Here is a 21,694-nt window from a genome sequence, read left to right as displayed (position 1 = left end):
AAGATAAAATTAACCATGCATGTCTTACTAAGATCCTGTAGCTAAACTTGAACAGGAAGTTGGTAGGAAATATATTACTAAAATGGACAACTGAATTCTAAAATGTTTGTGTGAAAGTGCAAAAATATATTAGTTTATTATCTTTTAGGGTTGTTTCCTGGCTGCTTAACACAAATCTTTTTTTTAATTTATAATTTTAGAAATTACTTAGAGCATTGATCTTTCTTTTGCATTTTTTTCCTGGTTCACAAAATACTGGCATCAATGCTTGGTAAGACCATTTAATTTCACATTGTCACTGTCATGAACAGGGGAAAGGAGGCCTGGCAGTGTTAGCGTCAAGCCTGCTACAGATGCTGCAACAGGAATGTCTCCACAGTCTTCACCATGAGACACTGTGCAGTTAGTACTGAGGCATCAAAGAGCTTACCAGCCTTCGTCATCTTCCACTTCCGCTTCAGGAACACTGTTTTCAGGTGTTTCAGTAATTGCTTGAGTGAGCTTAGATTTAAACTGGCTCAGCAGTGCCAGGGTCTGAAATGATAATGAGATGCTAAGCTGTTGATAAAGATCATCCAAGGAGAGATGCTTGAATTTGGTAGAAAAAAAATATGCTGCTTGGATATAAGAAACAAGTAACTGTTGATTTATTTTTTCTTTAAGTTAATAAAATTGCCTTTCAGGCTATAGTGGTGACATCAGCAAATCCTGACACTGTTCTGTTTGGATCTGCACTGGCATATTTCCTTTGAGACTTTATAGTATTCTCTATTCCAAGACTTAAATGTGCTCAGCAGCAGACATTCTAACTCTGTAAAATGCATGCTCACTGGTAAGTTTTTCGTGCTTATCCAACAGAAGAGCCAGTAACTAGCATATGTGGAATCAAACACAAAAGTAAATGTTATTCATTAACAAATTTCCAGGATGTGACGCAACTACCCTGGAAGGTAGAGTAGCTGAGTCCACCAGTCTGTGGAGGGTTAGTAAAATGAAAGAATGCTCACAGAAAACTCTGTGGGCTTTAGAAACGGAAGTGTGCATTCTCTCTAGCAACTGTGACCCAGGAACACACTTTCAAAATATAATCTGCATCTAGAAAGTGGGTTGTGATGTAATATCACCTACATGAGCTGTGAATGCTAGCATGTTAAATGTCTATGAAAAAGGAACTTGATAAATTTGTTAAAAAGCAATAAATGTATTATTGAATGGTTGTCAGAAATTATAGAAATTTTTTTTGAGGCATGTTTTTGAGGAAAATAACACTCTGGATTCTTAGTTTTCTCTGCCTCTGTGGGCACGGAACAACCAATGGTCATGACTCTGTAATTCACATCTTCTGGTCACAGCTCAGTCTAGAACTCGAGAGGAAAACATGGGCTAGGAATCAAAGTTTTCTACTTCAGGTTTTAAAGAGTTCTTCCTGGTGAAGAGGGGTGGAACACAGCCTGCCTGAAAAATCAAAGGCCTAATAATGAGTTTGATGTTTTAAATTCATCAATAATAATAATAATAATAATAATAATAATAATAATAATAATAATAATGAGTTTGGTGTTTTAAATTCAACTCTAAATTCCTCGTTCTTCAAAAGATGTGTGAATGCTAGCCCAACATGTGAGACAGGGCTGGTGGACCCGGAGGTACTTCAGCTCCATAATCAAGCTCGAGATCATTAGGATTATAGTTCATGGAAAATCTAAGTAGTATTTACAGTCTAGTTTGAGTTCAATAAGGAAGAAGTGTCAAAATGCTTTCAAGAAACAAGGCAACTATTGCTATGAAACAGTAATGAAAAGTAATTATTAAAAAACTCAATTTGACTCAGTAAAAAAAACAAAACAAAACAAAAACAAAAGCCCAACACTATTAATTACAACTTTTATTGTACTAATTTATAGTAAAAAAAAGATTACTGTAGAGATTTTTGGAAAACACAGGAACAAATAGAAAAAACTATTATATCACTACTCAGAACAGCCAGTATTACAGTTTTGGTAAATGGCATTCAGACTTTGTGCATACATACTGGTTTATGTCTTGCATGAATACCTCTCATATGAGTATCCATGTCTAACTAACACTAAATTAACTAAATTAATAGAAGCCCTATCAATTTTTAATAGTGATCTCTTATATAATTGCAAATATATAATTTTAAAGACTTACTTTTAATTTTATTTATGTGTGTATCTATGTACTCACACAGTGTATGTCATCTGTATGTGGGTGACCTCAGAGGCCAGAGGTCTCGGAGACATGGGTCTCCTTGAAGCTGGCATCACACACAGGTGTGAACCACTCAACATAGCTTCTGGGAACTGAACTTGGGCCCTCTCCAAGAGTAGTATGTGCTCTTAACTGGCTGGGTCATCTCTGCAGTCTGGAAATATTTATTTTTGAGGAAATAAAGAACAATAAAAATAAAAAAGGAGGATTTTTTAGTAGAATGAAAATATAAAATTTTCTAGAAAATTAAGCTAGCTGTGGGTGTTTCTGCCTGTGTTGGAGTGGGAAGGCCAATTTTTGGGCCAATTATCATGCTACTGGCATTTGCTTAAAAACCATTAAGACCAAACAAAAATCCCCTTTCTCATTCCTAGCTTGTCTTATATTTAAGGCCATCAGATTTTTGTCTAGGTATAGCTTAAAGTAAAAGAAGGCACAGGTCAGAAAATAGAACATAAAATTTCTAGAGCCCCTTGTACAGTGATGATAGCACCTACAGTGGAGATATTTTTGGTTGGTATATGAGGGAGAATGACTCAGAAAGCTGGTCTTCATAAAAGGAATCAATGACCAAGGATTTATAGCACAGTTCTTAAGTACAGTTAGACCGGTCTCACATGGGGAGTTATTCTGGGTACCTGGCCTTAGTAGCCTATGCTCAAACATCTACAACCAAGAGTCTTCTACTAGGCCTCTGTACCTCCAGTCTATCTTCAGTGTCCAGCTGTTGGCTAGATGGTCCCAGAGTGACATCTAAATGACATCATGTTAAATCCTGCTATCGATGGTTCCTTACTGCACAGAATAACCTGGTTCAAAGGAGCAGACACCTCTTAGTTTTCTAGCTCGGTTTTTGTCTTTTTCTGGCTGGGTTAGTCATACGTGGTGCCTTTTCTCTTTGAATGAGGGAGAAGACTTTGCACATAGACTCCTCTCACACTGATCCTGTTGCCTGGGCCAAACTGCTCTTACTTCCCCTGGTGTCTTTCCTGGTTCCCCTGTAAAGCTAGCGGGACCTTCCTAGCCTGGTCATGTGTAGGTCCATCTCCTGCACATTTATATAGTTCCCTAGGACCTGTCCTTGGGAAAATGCTCACAGCTTTTTGTTGGAATCACTTACTGATTGGCTCCCTTCTCTTATAGTTCAGGGAAGTGAGAAAGCTACCTATTAGGTTCCTAATAGTTATTTGCCTTAAGGCTCTGGGCCGGGTGGGTTACTATATGTGAAGCTGCTATGCAGAAACTTTGTGACTACATTTATAAAACAGTTTGTAGTTATAGTAACTTAACCAAGTAAGCTTCGAGTTTTAATATGCTTTTATTTAGTTTTATCTCTAAAATGGTATATGCTCATTCATGCAAGGTAACACCAGAAATCTTAGTTTGAGAATTTCAGAATGCCCTCCCTTAAGATTTTTAAAATTTTTAAAAAGATTTATTTATTTCATGTATGTGAGTACACGGTCGCTGTCTTCAGACACATAAGAAGAGGGATCTCCATTACAGATGGTTGTGAACTACCATGCAGTTGCTGGGAATTGAACTTGGAACTTCCGGAAGAGCAGTCAGGGCTCTTAACCACTGAGCTATCTCTCCAGCCTAAGATTTTAAAATTTTATGTGTTGTAAGTATTTGGTCTTCATGAATGTATGTGCACCAGTGGAGGTCAGAGTTCCACATGGCCGTGAGCCACAGTGCGGGTGCTGGGAACTGAGCACTGCTCCTCTGCAAAGGCAGCAAGTGCTCTTTTTTTTTTTTTTTTTTTTTTTTTGGCCTTTCACTTCTTTATTTCAATTGCAACACAGATACTATATTAATCAAGCAGAGGTTTGTTTTTTATTATTATTTAGGTCATGAATAATCTGTTGCTCTTTTTTTTTTTTTTTATTTGATATAATTTATTTACATTTCAAATGATTTCCCCTTTTCTAGCCGCCCCCCCCCCCACTCCCCGAAAGTCCCGTAAGCCCCCTTCTCTTCCCCTGTCCTCCCTCCCACCCCTTCCCAGTTCCCCGTTCTGGTTTTGCCAAATACTGTTTCACTGAGTCTTTCCAGAACCAGGGACCACTCCTGCTTTCTTCTTGTATCTCATTTGATGTGTGGATTATGTTTTGGGTATTCCAGTTTTCTAGGTTAATAACCACTTATTAGTGAGTGCATACCATGATTCACCTTTTGAGTCTGGGTTACCTCACTTAGTATGATGTTCTCTAGCTCCATCCATTTGCCTAAGAATTTCATGAATTCATTGTTTCTAATGGCTGAATAGTACTCCATTGTGTAGATATACCACATTTTTTGTATCCACTCTTCTGTTGAGGGATACCTGGGTTCTTTCCAGCATCTGGCAATTATAAATAGGGCTGCTATGAACATAGTAGAGCATGTATCCTTATTACATGGTGGGGAATCCTCTGGGTATATGCCCAGGAGTGGTATAGCAGGATCTTCTGGAAGTGAGGTGCCCAGTTTTCGGAGGAACCGCCAGACTGCTTTCCAGAGTGGTTGTACCAATTTGCAACCCCACCAGCAGTGGAGGAGTGTTCCTCTTTCTCCGCACCCTCTCCAACACCTGCTGTCTCCTGAATTTTTAATCTTAGCCATTCTGACTGGTGTAAGATGAAATCTTAGGGTTGTTTTGATTTGCATTTCCCTAATGACTAATGAAGTGGAGCATTTTTTAAGATGCTTCTCCGCCATCCGAAGTTCTTCAGGTGAGAATTCTTTGTTTAACTCTGTACCCCATTTTTTAATAGGGTTGTTCGGTTTTCTGGAGTCTAACTTCTTGAGTTCTTTATATATATTGGATATTAGCCCTCTATCTGATGTAGGATTGGTGAAGATCTTTTCCCAATTTGTTGGTTGCCGATCTGTCCTCTTGATGGTGTCCTTTGCCTTACAGAAACTCTGTAACCTTATGAGGTCCCATTTGTCAATTCTTGCTCTTAGAGCATACGCTATTGGTGTTCTGTTCAGAAACTTTCTCCCTGTACCGATGTCCTCAAGGGTCTTCCCCAGTTTCTTTTCTATTAGCTTCAGAGTGTCTGGCTTTATGTGGAGGTCCTTGATCCATTTGGATTTGAGCTTAGTACAAGGAGACAAGGATGGATCAATTCGCATTCTTCTGCATGCTGACCTCCAGTTGAACCAGCACCATTTGTTGAAAAGGCTATCTTTTTTCCATTGGATGTTTTCAGCCTCTTTGTCGAGGATCAAGTGGCCATAGGTGTGTGGGTTCATTTCTGGATCTTCAATCCTGTTCCATTGATCCTCCCGCCTGTCACTGTACCAATACCATGCAGTTTTTAACACTATTGCTCTGTAGTATTGCTTGAGGTCAGGGATACTGATTCCCCCAGATTTTCTTTTGTTGCTGAGAATAGTTTTAGCTATCCTGGGTTTTTTGTTGTTCCAGATGAATTTGATAATTGCTCTTTCTAACTCTGTGAAGAATTGAGTTGGGATTTTGATGGGTATTGCATTGAATCTGTATAGTGCTTTAGGCAAAATGGCCATTTTAACTATATTGATTCTACCGATCCATGAGCATGGGAGGTTTTCCCATTTTTTGAGGTCTTCTTCCATTTCCTTCTTCAGAGTCTTGAAGTTCTTGCCATACAGATCTTTCGCATGTTTGGTAAGAGTCACCCCAAGATACTTTATACTGTTTGTGGCTATTGTGAAGGGGGTCATTTCCCTAATTTCTTTCTCAGCCTGCTTATCCTTTGAGTATAGGAAGGCCACTGATTTGCTTGAGTTGATTTTGTAACCTGCCACTTTGCTGAAGTTGTTTATCAGCTGTAGGAGCTCTCTAGTGGAGTTCTTTGGGTCACTTAGGTAGACGATCATGTCGTCTGCAAATAATGATAGTTTGACTTCCTCCTTTCCAATTTGTATCCCTTTGACCTCCTTATGTTGTCGAATTGCCCGAGCTAGTACCTCAAGTACAATATTGAAAAGATAAGGAGAAAGGGGGCAGCCTTGTCTGGTCCCTGATTTCAGTGGGATTGCTTCAAGTTTCTCTCCGTTTAGTTTGATGCTGGCTACCGGTTTGCTGTATATTGCTTTTACTATGTTTAGGTATGGGCCTCAGCAAGTGCTCTTAACATTGAGGTATCACACCAGCTGCAGCCTCACACTTTTCCACACAAAGGGCAACTGAGATATTTGTTTTATCAAGTGCCATGTATCACTTGGCAAACTGGCAAGCTAGTTCTATCTCTTCTCATTCTATTAATATTTTCACATTACAACTTTAGAAAATTGAGAAATTTTCTTTGTAGCAAACAAGGAAATTAGTAGAAACCAATTTACAGATCAAGCACTATCTTCCTGCGCAGTGTGCTAGTTCATGTCCAGCATGCGACTGACTCTGTCGCATGTCACGTGACCGACTCTGTCGCATGTCATGTGACTGACTGGGGTGGAAGCTTACCCTGTGTGCTAGCTATCATTACTCCATGTTGTTTTATAGGAGGCACTTCTCCCTGAGATTCCTGAGACCATGGGGCTCTATGAAGCTCTTGTACTTGACATGAACAGATCAGTTGAAATTTTAAAGTTTTGAGGTTTTCCCATACACGCCTGGGAAAAACTTCCACATGTGGCTGTCCAAGAGTGGTCAAGGTCTTGTGCATCTCCCTTTTCATAAGGAGACTCCTTGGACTCATAATCAGACTAAGCTCTACCTAGCACCACTGGGAGAGAATAAAATAAGCATTGAACTCCACACAAACTTTGGTTTTAAAGTTACCTGATCCTCTCGGGAGGTCCCCTTCTTTGGCTGTTGCTTCCGAAGAGCTTCATACTTCTGCTTTTCCCGCCTGTACTCTGCAACAGCGCCATCTGGGGCAGCTTCTTCCTCTGCAGAACAGGAGCACACACTCAGGGGCAGGGTACACGCACACATTCAGGTTACCAAATAGGGAGCTCAAACTAGGGCTTTCCCCCCCCATTAATTAAAACAAAGCACAACCAAAATCCAATCCACCAAAATCTATTATTTTCTTGGTTACAAAGTGACAGGCACTAAATTTGTCAGACTTTGCATTTTTTCTATTATGCATTAAAGGTATTTTTTTTACTATATTTTTCTTTTATATTCTCTTAGACTAACTGTAAAATAATTGATCTCACTTAAAAATAACTTAGATTTTATAAAATTCAGCAGTACTATTTTATATTGTTTCTATCCTTATAATATACATTTTCAAATATTGGGTGAAGTTTCAATAATTCACCACCTTTGCTTCCACCCCATTAAAATAACGAAAGTAAACTTCAGGTTGATGGTAAATAGGAAATAAATACACCTGCCAAATTAAGCGAAGACAGCAGCAGAAGGAGAAAAGATTTAATTTTACTAAGTCAGAGTTTAGACAACAAATGTACATAGCCAGCAGTGCTATGGACAAACAACACAAGCAAACAACACAGCCACAGTGTCCACAGCACACATGCTGTGCCAGCCACTCAGAGGGGAAGGCTGCATCTGCCGTAAATACAAGAATTGCTAGAATAGATTTCTTAGGACTACGTTCACATTTGTCCTTGACTCACAGCCTTGACTGTCAGTCTTATCCTCCTGTAACAGTGCACTTGCACTATCCTGGGATCTAGCACCTGGATGCGCCTTCAGCCGTCAGCTCCCACCTGTGAGCTGAGTGTACGCTCCACCAACGGGCTACTCACATCCTGTCCCAACTTACTGCTTCCTAGCCTGGATCCCACTCCCTTATTCTGTATCTCAAAAGTGTTTTCTTTCCTCTTGGAGCTCACCTTGTTCTCGACTTCCTACCTTCTGTTTTTCTTCCTTAACAAATCCTAAAAACATTCTATCTCACCATTCCCCAGTTAATTTCCCTGCCTTGTTCCTGTTCCCTCTGAGGTCTCGGCCTGGCTGGCACTTGGTCCAAGCAGCCTTTCTGGTTACAGTCACAACGTCTGGTAAGGGTGTTCCCTTGAGCTCCTAGACTGCCCCTTAGCACTAAGCAGACTTTATGGTAATTTACTGTTTACTCTTCTTTTCCTACTAGAGGACATTAAAATCCTGGAGGAAAAGTTATATTTCCCCAGCACTTAGAGCAGAGCCTGGCGAGTGATCCATGCTGATAAATTATAAAACAAGTGAAAGAGGGAACAGAGAAACTGGAGAAGGGAAGTGAAAAGGTGGCAGGTCAGCCTGGCCCTGACCCGCACTGCGGGCAGAACTGCTCCACAACCTTAGGGAATCAGTTATATATCCATTTTCTGATGTTCTCTATGGCAAAATTTTGAAGTATGAATGCTGATGTATATCCTCAGAACCAGCTAGTGCTAAATAGAAAAGACAAGTCCTTACATTTTCAGCTACGAGTCACTGAAAGCCTTTGTGGTAGAACTTTAAACAGTGATAGATGGATGTATTGAGCTACCATTGTTACAGCGAAGTCAAGTTAACATTCAGTCTCATGTTTGTTTTAATGACTTTTGCATACATTCCTTTGTGTATAAACTCCTACACTTGATCTTAGCCAAAAGGCCGAGAAGCGATACTAGTGTATAAACTCCTTTAGCAAGGGTCAAACCCTTAATTACACTTTAAAATTTTTCTAAAGTCTATTTTGTAAACACTAGGTTACAAATAGACTTTAGAAAAATTTAAATAGGAAGGTCTTACTATGTAGCCCAGGTTGCCCTCAAAATTTAGGATCTTCCATCCAGCTTCAGCTTCTCTAGGGGCTTAGAATTATAGAGGCTTCCTACCACTGCCAGCTCTAGTATACACATATACCGTGCAACAAAGAAGCTTTATAAATCAAAATTTAAAAGCCAGCATTAGGTACATTTAGGTATATAAAAATATATGGAAGGATTGTAGCCCTGAAGGGGAGAGGAACTCCATAGGAAGACCAACAGAGTCAACTAACTTGGACCCTTGGGGCTCTCGGAGACTAAACCACCAACCAAAGTACATACAGAGTCTGGACCTAGGCTTCTTCCCCACACAGATGTAGCAGATGTGCAGCTTTACTACCATGTGGGTCCTGAGCTGGAGCAGAGGCTGTCCCAAATGCTGTTGCCTGTCTGTATGATATGTTCTTCTTAGCTGGGCTGCCTTGTCTGGCCTGAGTGAGAAAGGATGTGTCTAGCCCCACAGAGACTTGATTTTCCTGGATCGGAGACAGCCAGGAGGGGATGCCACCCTCCCAGAGGAGAAGGGAAGGGAGAATGGAGGAGGATTGTGAGAGGGGGTGAATGCAAGGTGGGCAATGAATGGGATGTAAAGTGAATTAAAAAAAAAAGCATGGAAATCCTACAACAGTGTTGTCTACAGTAAAAGCCTTTAAATAATTTAGAGAATAGTACCAACTTGATTTTGGAATCTGGTAATGACAAAAATTTTGAATAAGCTATACTGAGAGATATTTTATATACAATGAAATTCATTCAGAGCATAGACTATAACCACCCTAGTATTGCTTGTAATATGTTTTACTACCACAATCAAGATGCATAATAACTCCTTGACCTTAAAAAGGATCTGCACGTCTCCATTAGTGGTCCATCTGCCTTCCTCAGAAAGAAGTCTTTTTTTCTGAATTATAGTTTTGCATTCTAGAAGCTCACATAAGGGAATTATCCTGTATATACACTCTCCTGTCTTTTATCAAATACCTCCATGTTGTTGGGCAATCCTGTACAAAACTGAATGGCACTCACAGTATGATCAAACTCTAAGAATTACGTTTTGCACTACTTGAGTGCCATCTACACTGCTTCTAGGACACTGTCACTGTTGAGAGAGGGGCTGTGCCTCCCTCCATCGGGACTGAAGTGATGCAGAAGTCAGAGCTGCCTGGCTCCCAGCTGTTCCTAGAACTGTGTGGGACTTCCCAGTGGAGTGAGTGCTGGCTTCTTACGGGTCTCTTTCTTTCCTGCCAACAGCTAAGAGGCGTCACCGTCCATTCATATGGCTGCTTCTGAACTGCTTGTTCAGATCTTGTGTTCATAATTTTGTCTTAATAATGAATTGAAAGTGGAAAAATATATTCCAGGTACAATCCTTTTATCAGGCATTTTTTTCTACAAATGGCTTCTCTTAGTGTATTGTTTACTTTTTTATGTTTTGAAGTGCCTTCTTCAGAGAGAAATTATATTTTAGTGGATAGCATTTTATCAAATTTTAAAAATACTACTCATAAGCACACAGGCACACAGACACTCCCCCACACATGAGCTCTCTCTCTTCAGTTATCTATGAATCGTTCACTCACTCCAAGACCAGAGCTCTTTGTCCTAGTGCATTCCTTTATAGATTTTAAGGACTTTTTCAGACTTAAAAGAATGCTTCACTGTTATGACTGATCTGATAAACATTAAGGTATATTGTCTCTTGCTGGGGAATGCGCCTTCTCTCTAACTACTTCCACCCTTTTCGCTATGACAACAATTTATTATGATAGTGGGAAACACAGGCACTCTGCAGAGTACAAAGCTACCTTGAATCTGATTGTGATGACGACTCCTCAGTAGGTATGCTTTTAGATATGGAAATATTTTAGTGTCCTCTTTTTCTACATTTTCCACATTTTAAATTACATGGAAAAGTTAAGGTAACTTTAATGAATCACTTTTTTCTCCTCCACATTTATTAGACTTTATTCTTTATAGTCATGGAAATGAAAATACAGGCATGTAATCTAGATATATTGCTAGACAATATCCTACTGTTGTAATACTCAATCATCCTTCCTAAGAGTGCTGTAGAATAACACCAATACTCTTCAAACTATTCCACAAAATAGAAACAGAAGGAACACTATCCAATTCCTTCTACGAAGCCACAATTACGCTGATACCAAAGCCACACAAAGATCCAACAAAGAAAGAGAACTTCAGACCAATTTCCCTTATGAACATCGATGCAAAAATACTCAATAAAATTCTTGCAGGGTTGGTTCAATATACGGAAATCCATCAATACAATCCACTACATAAACAAACTCAAAGAACAAAACCACATGGTCATTTCATTGGATGCTGAAAAAGCATTTGACAAAATTCAGCATCCCTTCATGCTTAAAGTCTTGGAGAGAACAGGAATTCAAGGCCCATACCTAAACATAGTAAAAGCAATATACAGCAAACCGGTAGCCAGCATCAAACTAAATGGAGAGAAACTTGAAGCAATCCCACTGAAATCAGGGACCAGACAAGGCTGCCCCCTTTCTCCTTATCTTTTCAATATTGTACTTGAGGTACTAGCTCGGGCAATTCGACAACATAAGGAGGTCAAAGGGATACAAATTGGAAAGGAGGAAGTCAAACTATCATTATTTGCAGACGACATGATCGTCTACCTAAGTGACCCAAAGAACTCCACTAGAGAGCTCCTACAGCTGATAAACAACTTCAGCAAAGTGGCAGGTTACAAAATCAACTCAAGCAAATCAGTGGCCTTCCTATACTCAAAGGATAAGCAGGCTGAGAAAGAAATTAGGGAAATGACCCCCTTCACAATAGCCACAAACAGTATAAAGTATCTTGGGGTGACTCTTACCAAACATGTGAAAGATCTTTACGACAAGAACTTCAAGACTCTGAAGAAGGAAATGGAAGAAGACCTCAAAAAATGGGAAAACCTCCCATGCTCATGGATCGCCAGAATCAATATAGTTAAAATGGCCATTTTGCCAAAAGCAATATACAGATTCAATGCAATACCCATCAAAATCCCAACTCAATTCTTCACAGAGTTAGAAAAAGCAATTAACAAATTCATCTGGAATAACAAAAAACCCAGGATAGCTAAAAGTATTCTCAGCAACAAAAGAAAATCTGGGGGAATCAGTATCCCTGACCTCAAGCAATACTACAGAGCAATAGTGTTAAAAACTGCATGGTATTGGTACAGTGATAGGCAGACAGATCAATGGAACAGGATTGAAGATCCAGAAATGAACCCACACACTTATGGCCACTTGATCCTCGACAAAGGGGCTGAAAACATCCAATGGAAAAAAGATAGCCTTTTCAACAAATGGTGCTGGTTCAACTGGAGGTCAGCATGCAGAAGAATGCGAATTGATCCATCTTTGTCTCCTTGTACTAAGCTCAAATCCAAATGGATCAAGGACCTCCACATAAAGCCAGACACTCTGAAGCTAATAGAAAAGAAACTGGGGAAGACCCTTGAGGACATTGGTACAGGGAGAAAATTTCTGAACAGAACACCAATAGCGTATGCTCTAAGATCAAGAATTGACAAATGGGACCTCATAAAATTACAAAGTTTCTGTATGGCAAAGGACACCATCAAAAGGACAAATCGGCAACCAACAAATTGGGAAAAGATCTTCACCAATCCTACATCAGATAGAGGGCTAATATCCAATATATATAAAGAACTCAAGAAGTTAGACTCCAGAAAACCAAACAACCCTATTAAAAAATGGGGTACAGAGTTAAACAGGGAATTCTCACCTGAAGAACTTCGGATGGCAGAGAAGCATCTTAAAAAATGCTCAACTTCATTAGTCATTAGGGAAATGCAAATCAAAACAACCCTGAGATTTCACCTTACACCAGTCAGAATGGCTAAGATTAAAAATTCAGGAGACAGCAGGTGTTGGAGAGGATGTGGAGAAAGAGGAACACTCCTCCACTGCTGGTGGGGTTGCAAATTGGTACAACCACTCTGGAAATCAGTCTGGCGGTTCCTCCGAAAACTGGGCACCTCACTTCCAGAAGATCCTGCTATACCACTCCTGGGCATATACCCAGAGCATTCCCCACCATGTAATAAGGATACATGCTCTACTATGTTCATAGCAGCCCTATTTATAATTGCCAGATGCTGGAAAGAACCCAGGTATCCCTCAACAGAAGAGTGGATGCAAAAAATGTGGTATATCTACACAATGGAGTACTATTCAGCCATTAGAAACAATGAATTCATGAAATTCTTAGGCAAATGGATGGAGCTAGAAAACATCATACTAAGTGAGGTAACCCAGACTCAAAAGGTGACTCATGGTATGCACTCACTAATAAGTGGATATTAACCTAGAAAACTGGAATACCCCAAACATAATCCATACATCAAATGAGGTACAAGAAGAAAGGAGGAGTGGCCCCTTGTTCTGGAAAGACTCAGTGAAGAAGTATAGGGCAAAACCAGAACGGGGAAGTGGGAAGGGGTGGGTGGGAGGACAGGGGGAGAGAAGGGGGCTTATGGGACTTTCGGGGAGTGGGGGGCTAGAAAAGGGGAAATCATTTGAAATGTAAATAAAAAATATATCGAATAAAAAAAATAAACAAACAAACAATAAAAAAAAGAGTGCTGTAGAATATACTTGGTAGTATAAATGGTGAGCACTGAAAAGTGAAGGAGTTACAGATTCTAGGATCTTTTTTTTGATGTATTTTCTTTGGCATGATTAAGTGAAATTAACACAAAAGATTTACATCTCTAATCAATAGGTTGTAGAATCAATTTAATTTTGGAAAATGTTAAAGAAATAGTTGAAGAGAACTGTGGGGATTGTCACCATTACTTAAATGATTCCAGATCAAACACCCACCACAGTTTCCAGCCTCGCTTGCTCCAGCACTTGCTGTTCGCATCCTACCTGCAGCCACAGCCAGTCTGAGGAAAGCTTCACTCCACAACATTCAACAGACACACTGCAGCTACACAGAATGCCGGAATTCCACCCTGTCCCCAGTTGCTAATCCAAGTGGCATCCAACATAGATGTGGACTGTAATCTTATCCTGACCATGGCTTTTGGCTTCTAAAGAAGGATGCTGTAAAACCTAGACGTTCAAGCCTCTAGTTACAAGTAAAAGCATTTTGACTTTGACTGGATTTTGTGTTGAAAATGAAGAATGTGAATGCTTGGGAACCTTAGGGTTAAACAGGTAAGTCACAGGCAGTAACCTAACATACATGTAAATGTTTCACTCCTTCCACACCCCATCCTCTAGAATGTTCTAGAAGGACCCACAGACTCTGGTGGCACAGAAGTGACAGTTTGCAGCTGTAGCCACCTTTGGGTTTGGCTGCTTGAATGCATTCTGAGGTTCTTAGTGCTTGGTTGTTGTTACTGGTCATTTACTCCAGTTTAATTTGTGTTTTAAATGACAGGCTCACTCTACTCAACAGAGGTAAGGACAATCCTTCTGCTTACTACTGACAGGTGGGCTGGCAAGAATTGCTACACAGATGACTCCCCTGAGTTTGAGCTTAGGGCGAAGCATGTGGCTGGACCATGCAGGTTGATCTAAGGGTGGTCTCATCTGCGTATTTCCAGAACAGACGATCTTAGCTTCAAAACATGCTGCACCCTGGTTCAGTCTGATTGTTGTGATAACTTTCTCACAGTTATAAAGTAAAAACAGATGTGGTTTACAGTACCTTGAAGAGAAACTTGATACTGCTTTGTGTTTGCCTGCATGTTAGGATTAGAGTTTTTTTGTTTTTTGTTTTGCTTGTTTTGCTTTGCTTTTCCACACAGGGTTTCTCTGTGTAGCCCTAGCTATCCTGGAACTTACTTTGTAAACCAGGCTGGCCCTGAACTCAAGAGATCTGCCTGCCTCTGCCTCCTGAGTGCTAGGATCAAAGGTGTGCACCACTACCCAGCAGGTTTTTGTTTTTGTTTTTTTACTTTTATTTTATCTGTTTCGGCACTTTACCTGCACATATGTCTATGTACCCACTGTGTGCCTCACATCCATGGAGACCGGAAGAGGGGTCTCAGATCCCCTGGAACTAGAATTACAGATAGCCCTGAGCTGTCATATTGATGTGCTTAGCTGGACTTGAGCACAGGTCTTCTGAAAGAGCAGCCAGTGGTCCTAACAATGGGGCAATTTCTCCAGACCTGGAATAGTTGTTACAATGTATCTCCAAGTAATTAAAATACAATATACCATTAAATGTCACTTGCTAAGATTATGTCAGTGGAATAAGAGAGAGATTCTATCTTACAGAAAAGGTATTTCCCTCTAAAAGTTTAAAAGATTTTCTAGACTAAAGTTTATAAACAAAATCATTTCAATCACAGCTGAAAAATTACATATCCCACTACAATAATATTTAAAATCTTTATTATTATTGTTTTTTGGTTTTTTTGGATTTGGTTTTTTTCGAGACAGGATTCTCTGTATTGCCCTGGCTGTCCTGGAACTCACTCTGTAGACCAGGCTGGCCTCAAACTCAGAAATCCGCCTGCCTCTGCCTCCCAGAGTACTAGGATTACAGGTATGTATCACCACCACCTGGCAAAATCTTTAATTCTTATAAAAGCAATTATCTTATATAAATTAATATTCATAATTGTTTCACACTAAATAGGCCTTTCTTTAGCTATTTAAATTTGCTAATGAATTCCATCTCAACCAAAAACCACAAGGATGATAAGATTTGGTTGACTGTGCTCATAGAAATTAACCATAGAAAAGATACATTACATAACTTATTTTACCTGTTTACCAATAGCAAAGAAAGGTTTGAAATGAAAGTCCGCTTTGGATTAAAAATTAATATAATGGGCTGGAGAGATGGCTCAGCATTTGAGAGCACAGTTGCTCTTCCAGAGGTCACAGGTTAGGTTCCTAGCACTCACACAGTTGTTTAAAACCATTTTTTCTTTGAGTTCCATAATGCTCTCTCCTACCTCCATAGATACTAGGCAGGCACACACACATGAAATAAAAATATTTTTTTAAAAGAATTAAGGTAAGCTGGTCACTAATTTTTATGTGGGAAACTTACTAGGCAGAATATAAAGACCCAATGAAATTCATGGTATGTAATTTTACTTTCTATGAATTAGTAACTCTAAACCATTAAAGTCAGACAAGTCTAGGTAGGCATATTGCTCTCAAAATATACTCACTGGCCATTCTAGTTTTTGTTTAGTGAGGTTAGGTACTAAATTAATTAATTAACCTTAATATCACTTGACTTAAGGATGTATTTTCTTATTGCTTTCATTTTGAGTCAGAAAGATTAGGCAAAAAGCTTGAGACTGGCTGCAGGGCCTGCTGAGGTTTTACTAGGTAGGTCCATGACAGGAGGATTAAGCCTCGTCAGCTTCCATCTGAACTGAATGGAAACTGTAGTTCAAACACATTTATAAGGTAAACTGAGCTAAAGGCAAAGGAATTTTCTATACTAATGCAACTATGTTAAAAAAGGGGGGGGCATTAACTCATCCACTTCCTAAAAGGGTATGTGCGCGTGCGCGCCCGCATGCACGTGTGTGACATCCATACTACTGTAAGTATGATGTACTATGAATGCTCATATGGCTTCTGAACATTTACTTCCCAAGTTTTCAGTTTCCATCAGTAAACTGATTACTTTCCTTATTTATTTCATCAATTCTCTGTGTAGTTGTAACTAATCAGCTTTGAAGTACTTACTCATCACTGACTTTAATAGATATGTATTTTTTAATTTACAGAATTAAAGCTGTATTTGGCTCTTTTTCAAATTCATTACTTTTCATAACTGTGTTCATTCACTGTGCTTTTTATCCTTGAACATCTCTCCAGTTACTAAAATATACTTGTATCTTTTAAGTCTTCTTGGGATCCTTTTGCTGTGCTTCCGGCTTTGCCTCACGGCCATTTCTCATGTTGCTGAGTTTATTTCATTCACATATGTAATTTTGCCATAACCCACAGGAAATTTTTGACACACAGACTGCATAAAGGTTCCCTTGCATTTGCTTCTCAGAGACAACCAAGGCATTCCATTGGTCCAGAGGCCATCTTTATCCAATTCTGACTTAGCATTCCTACACCACATAGGTGATCACACTTTAGGATCATTTATAAATTTATAATCATGTCTACTGGATGCTTAGCATTTTGCTTTTTAAAATAACCCCCCCCCTTTCTTTCATAGTTCTGAAAAAATGTCAAGCTTTTTATTTTTTAATTTTTTAAAAATTTTTTATTAATTTTTTTTTTGTGTGACTTTCCTGGCAAGGTGGACAGTTTTTCTGGCTCTATCTAACCTAAGACCGAATATATGAGATTAAAACTTCTAGTTATTAGAATTAACTATTAGAGCATACATCTGGGTTTAGTGCCCTCTGGACAACCCTAGCCTAGCATCAGCTTGCTCACTTCATATTCTCTTCCCTTTCCATCTCCCCCTTCTCCAACCCTCCTCAGAAGCATGTACAATTGTCCAACTATGTCCAACAGGCTTGGGCTGTCTTTTATCTAGCACTCCCATGTTTATAGAAGAATGGAGTGTTGTAGCTGCCAGGTCAGGACATAGGACGTTTGGTTTCATATGCTTGACTTCTCCTGAATAAACAACTGGATGTCTCTAATAGTATAAAACTGGACAATAAAATATATAAGAAATTAAAAAAATTTAATTCTTTAACATTAAGTTGTTAAACATTAAAAAACAGAAGTAGCTTACATTTTATTAAGTGCCTTATGAATCTCAACTTAATATTGGATTGTGATTCAGTAATACAATACGACTACTTAATAACCACCAAAATGAAATATACTCAAAATGGGAATTAAAAGAATAAAGAGAAAACATTTACAAAAGACCTGTTGTGTGTTAAACACCAAACTGATGTGACTTTGACTTCATGTACCTAATACTCAAAGAGATGCTTTGAAAGGAATGTGAAGGGCACACAATTGTAATATATATGAAAATATTAAGAAATTACACTACTTACTATAATGTTAGCACCAACATTTGGATTCCTATGTAAAACACCACTATTGTTAGGGTTTACATATGTCATTCTACAGCATTAGAATAAGAATGTGACTATATTAGCTAGCTCCCTCTGAGACAAAGGCAGGTCAGGTTCTTGACATGATCCCACACCCTCACAACTGGAGTTCCATGGGAGTCAACAGCTACAACTTACAACCCAACAATAGTAAGAGGACATAAATACCTTTGTTCTTGTACTACAAAGAATGTCTTTATCCCTCCTTCTACAAACTAGTGAGTAAACTTCATCTTTTTTCCATTCAGATTTCTTGTCTACCTAGCAAATGAACTCATAGTATCAACCCATAAGCTTCATTCTAAAGGTAAGAGTTTATATCTACTATGGATCTAGGACCAAAATTCAAGGAGTTGGCAGCTCTGTCCATGAAGTAACAAACTTATTAAATAAAGCAAGCAAGCAATGCTGTCTATATACCAGAAACCTTCTTATAGAATGGTTTTAAGTGGCTCTGGATCCATCACCTTAAAGAATATTTTGTGAAATTTCCATAAAAAAATAAAATCTTTTATGTAAATGAAGGTGGTGTGGTAATAATAGTAAACAGATTTGAATAACCAAAGGGACAGATTGCTATTAATGTGTAGCTGTGTTTATCATACAGTCTGGAAATAACAAAATATTTTTTCATCAAAATTTTTATTTATCAGAACTTAAATCCAGGAAAAGTGCTTGAAAATAAGTACTACAATTGTAAACATTTAAAGTAAATATTCACTATGTGCCAAATACTAGCAAGTGAATTATAGTCCTTACACCCAACAACTATATAAGGAAGGCATGCTATTAATCTCATTTTGTTGATTGGCACACTAAGCTAACAAAGGATTAAATCATGTATCTCATAGATATTAAACTGGAGATGGGAGTATGGCATATTACACCCATGTACTGGCTCTAAAATAATGAGCTTTTAACTAGCTTAGTTGTTAGAGAAAGAGAGAAACAGAAAGAAAAGGAAAGGTATAATTGAATATGCAAAGGCATTAGGTAATACAACTATATCTAGTAAATAATATTGAATATAAAAAGAGGTCCTGTACTTCCCTCTAGTTTCAAATATATGGCTGCATGGACTGTAAAAGAATACAGTGTGTCACATAGTAGGTTTACTCAAATGGTTTCCTCCCCCAAACATTTTTTTATGGTCTATCCTACATTCCCTCTAATCACAGCTCCCCTATACTCAAACCTTTAACACAGACCATAATGCCCAGGGGCCCTGTATGGTAACTGCTGTTGTCTGGAGCACCTCTCAGGTGTAAATTCACAGCCTGTTCTTGTCCTGGCATAGGCCTTGTATTGTATTATGTGGACAATAAACAGTAATAGCAACAGGGACAAATGTTCATTTAAAGGTATCAAATAACAACAATGTCTATAGTCATCTTTACTTCACTGGACAGAATGGGTCTTTGAGGATTGTTCAAGGTCCTAGAGCCCCAGAATATACAGACTTTTTCAATAGGTAGCTGATTAATTACATTGAGTTATAAGGATATAGAGATAGATTTATGGCCCTTGTTAAATTGATGGAGTCAACTGGAAGCAGGTATCACTGATGAATGCCTGGGCATCAAGTCTTGTGGGTAGAAACCCTGCAGGAGTTACACCCACTCACCATCTTCACTTTCTCCCTTAGGAAGCTGCTGGGGATAAAAGATGCATTTCTCTCATCTGGCCACACACCCTTCCTTTCTTCCCTTTGAAATCTGCCACGGTGATAGTTATAATGGATAGGGCTTGTGATATCTAAATGACCGTTCAATGTAATCCATCATTTTTTATTTTTCATAATTATGATATGATATTACACAACCACAATATAATCCTTACTTTGTCTAAAGGATACACGATAGGATTATAATAATAAAATAATTTCATAAGAAGTAGTATCTTCTGCATATACACAAACATTCACAAAAACTAGACAGAGAAACCTAAAAAGTTTATTTTACTCTGAGTGAAACTTCATTTTGGCAATTTTCAGAGCCTGAGATTTTTCTGCTTCATCTTTGAAGCACCATCCAGGGTATTTTTATGCTACAATAAAATAATACTGGCTCCATCTGGTGGTCAATAAGCCTCCAGTTTCATGAAATCCAGTCCAAGTGTTTAGGGTTACTGGAAATATAACTGCACACTGAAGTACCTCAGAGCTGAGATTAACCACGTTTAATCCCATTTTATTTAGATGGAAGTGTTATTTTTCCCTCTATATATAGCCTCACTGCTTCATATTATTAAGGGGTTTATAATAATTCTTAAATAACGGAATATTTTTCTTGTGTTTTTCTTTCAGCTAATCTGAGAAATGTGTAGGTAGCAAGTTTCTGAAAACAATACAGTTAACATTTATCCTGATTCTCAGATTGGATTCCAAGTTGGACTATAAATTATAAAAATACCCACTGACCTCCTGCTGTATTATTCTCCATTAGACATGTGCACAAATGTGGCCTGAGGGAGCTCAGAGCTGGGCCTTCTGCACATCTGCATTATAGTCCGAGCTTCATCTTGATTTTTAAACTATGTGTTAAAGCATTGTTTGCAGAACCACAACATGAAACATCAGTGTTAATAGTTAGGACTCTGCTCATTTTACAGATGGAGAAAATGAGGTTCTAAGAAGTCAAATGCACTAAACTGCAAGTTCCGGAAATCACTTACTTAATTTGTCTTTACATTCATTTATCTTATGTGTCTATGTGCGTGTGTGAGTACATGTACCATGTTACATAAGTAGAGGTCAGAGGACAACTTGCAGGGTTGGTTCTGCTCTTCCCATGAAAGTCAAGGTTTTGCTCTGGTACAAACACCTTTACCCACAGACCATCTTTCTGTCCTACCTTCATTTTGAGACAGGGTCTGACTGAATGCATTGCTCAGTGATCTGGCTCTAGGGATCAGTCTGTCTCTGCTCCTCAGTGCTGGGGTTCTAGGCATTTACTGCCATGTTTGGCTTTTGTGTGGGGGCTGGGAAGTTGAACTCAAATCTTCTTGCTTTCAGGACAAGTGCTTTGACCACTGAGCTATCTTCCCACCTGAGATGAAGTTTTCTAACAGGCTGATGTCTCCATTCTACATTCATTCCCAAGGACACTTCCTCTCTGCAGGGAACATTCACTATAGATACTTTTTCTTTTGGTTTGGTTTTTTGAAACAGGGTTTGTCTGTATTGTCCTGGTTGTTCTGGAACTCACAGAGATCTGCCTGCCTCTGCCTCCTGAGTGTTAGCGGTTGGTCCTGTGCACTGTATATTCAGTGGCTGATCTCTGTGCCCAGTCTGGATGCTAGCATTATCATGATTATTGAACCATCTCCTGTATTGATGTTGTGTAAAAAAAATGCTCTCCAATTTTCTCTGATTGGTAAAAAAAAAAAAAAAAAAAAAAAAAAAAAAAAAAAAAAAAAAAAAAAGGTGATGAGCCTAAGACTGGATAGAAAAGACAGGAAGGCTAGACTTCTGATTCCAGCTGGGTCCCGGGGAGAGAGGCCATGTGAAGAGACTAAGAGGTAGCATGCAAGAACTCAGCTTGCCGGCCTTTCATCCAGCACTAGGTCCGTCCCGCGTTTGTGCGTCATTTCATTTGTAAAGGATGGAAACGGTGCTTTGTAGCTTACAGTGGAAAGAGCACTGAATAAAAGCTTCTGACTCCCAAGTCCACTGAAAAAGTTAGGGTAGGTACTAAGTAT

The 21,694-nt window shown here is 38.9% G+C and overlaps 1 protein-coding gene across 4 annotated transcripts in view; it reads right to left on the bottom strand.

Annotated features, from left to right (window-relative positions):
• Positions 1-21,694, bottom strand: part of Cwc27 (CWC27 spliceosome associated cyclophilin) — a 180,172-nt gene that overhangs the window by 22,875 nt on the left and 135,603 nt on the right. For all 4 annotated transcript variants that reach the window (XM_052159394.1, XM_052159393.1, XM_052159396.1 and 1 more), the window contains 2 exons: positions 6,986-7,095; positions 431-534 (listed from right to left, as the gene is read on the bottom strand). In XM_052159394.1, coding sequence (XP_052015354.1) covers positions 431-534; positions 6,986-7,095 — 214 coding nt within the window. The remainder of the gene's footprint in view (positions 1-430; positions 535-6,985; positions 7,096-21,694) is intronic.

The sequence above is a fragment of the Apodemus sylvaticus genome, chromosome 16, assembly GCF_947179515.1.
Source record: "Apodemus sylvaticus chromosome 16, mApoSyl1.1, whole genome shotgun sequence".
Taxonomy (NCBI): domain Eukaryota; kingdom Metazoa; phylum Chordata; class Mammalia; order Rodentia; family Muridae; genus Apodemus; species Apodemus sylvaticus.
Note: the sequence above shows the minus strand (reverse complement) of the source record. Positions and strands in the feature narration are given on the sequence as shown.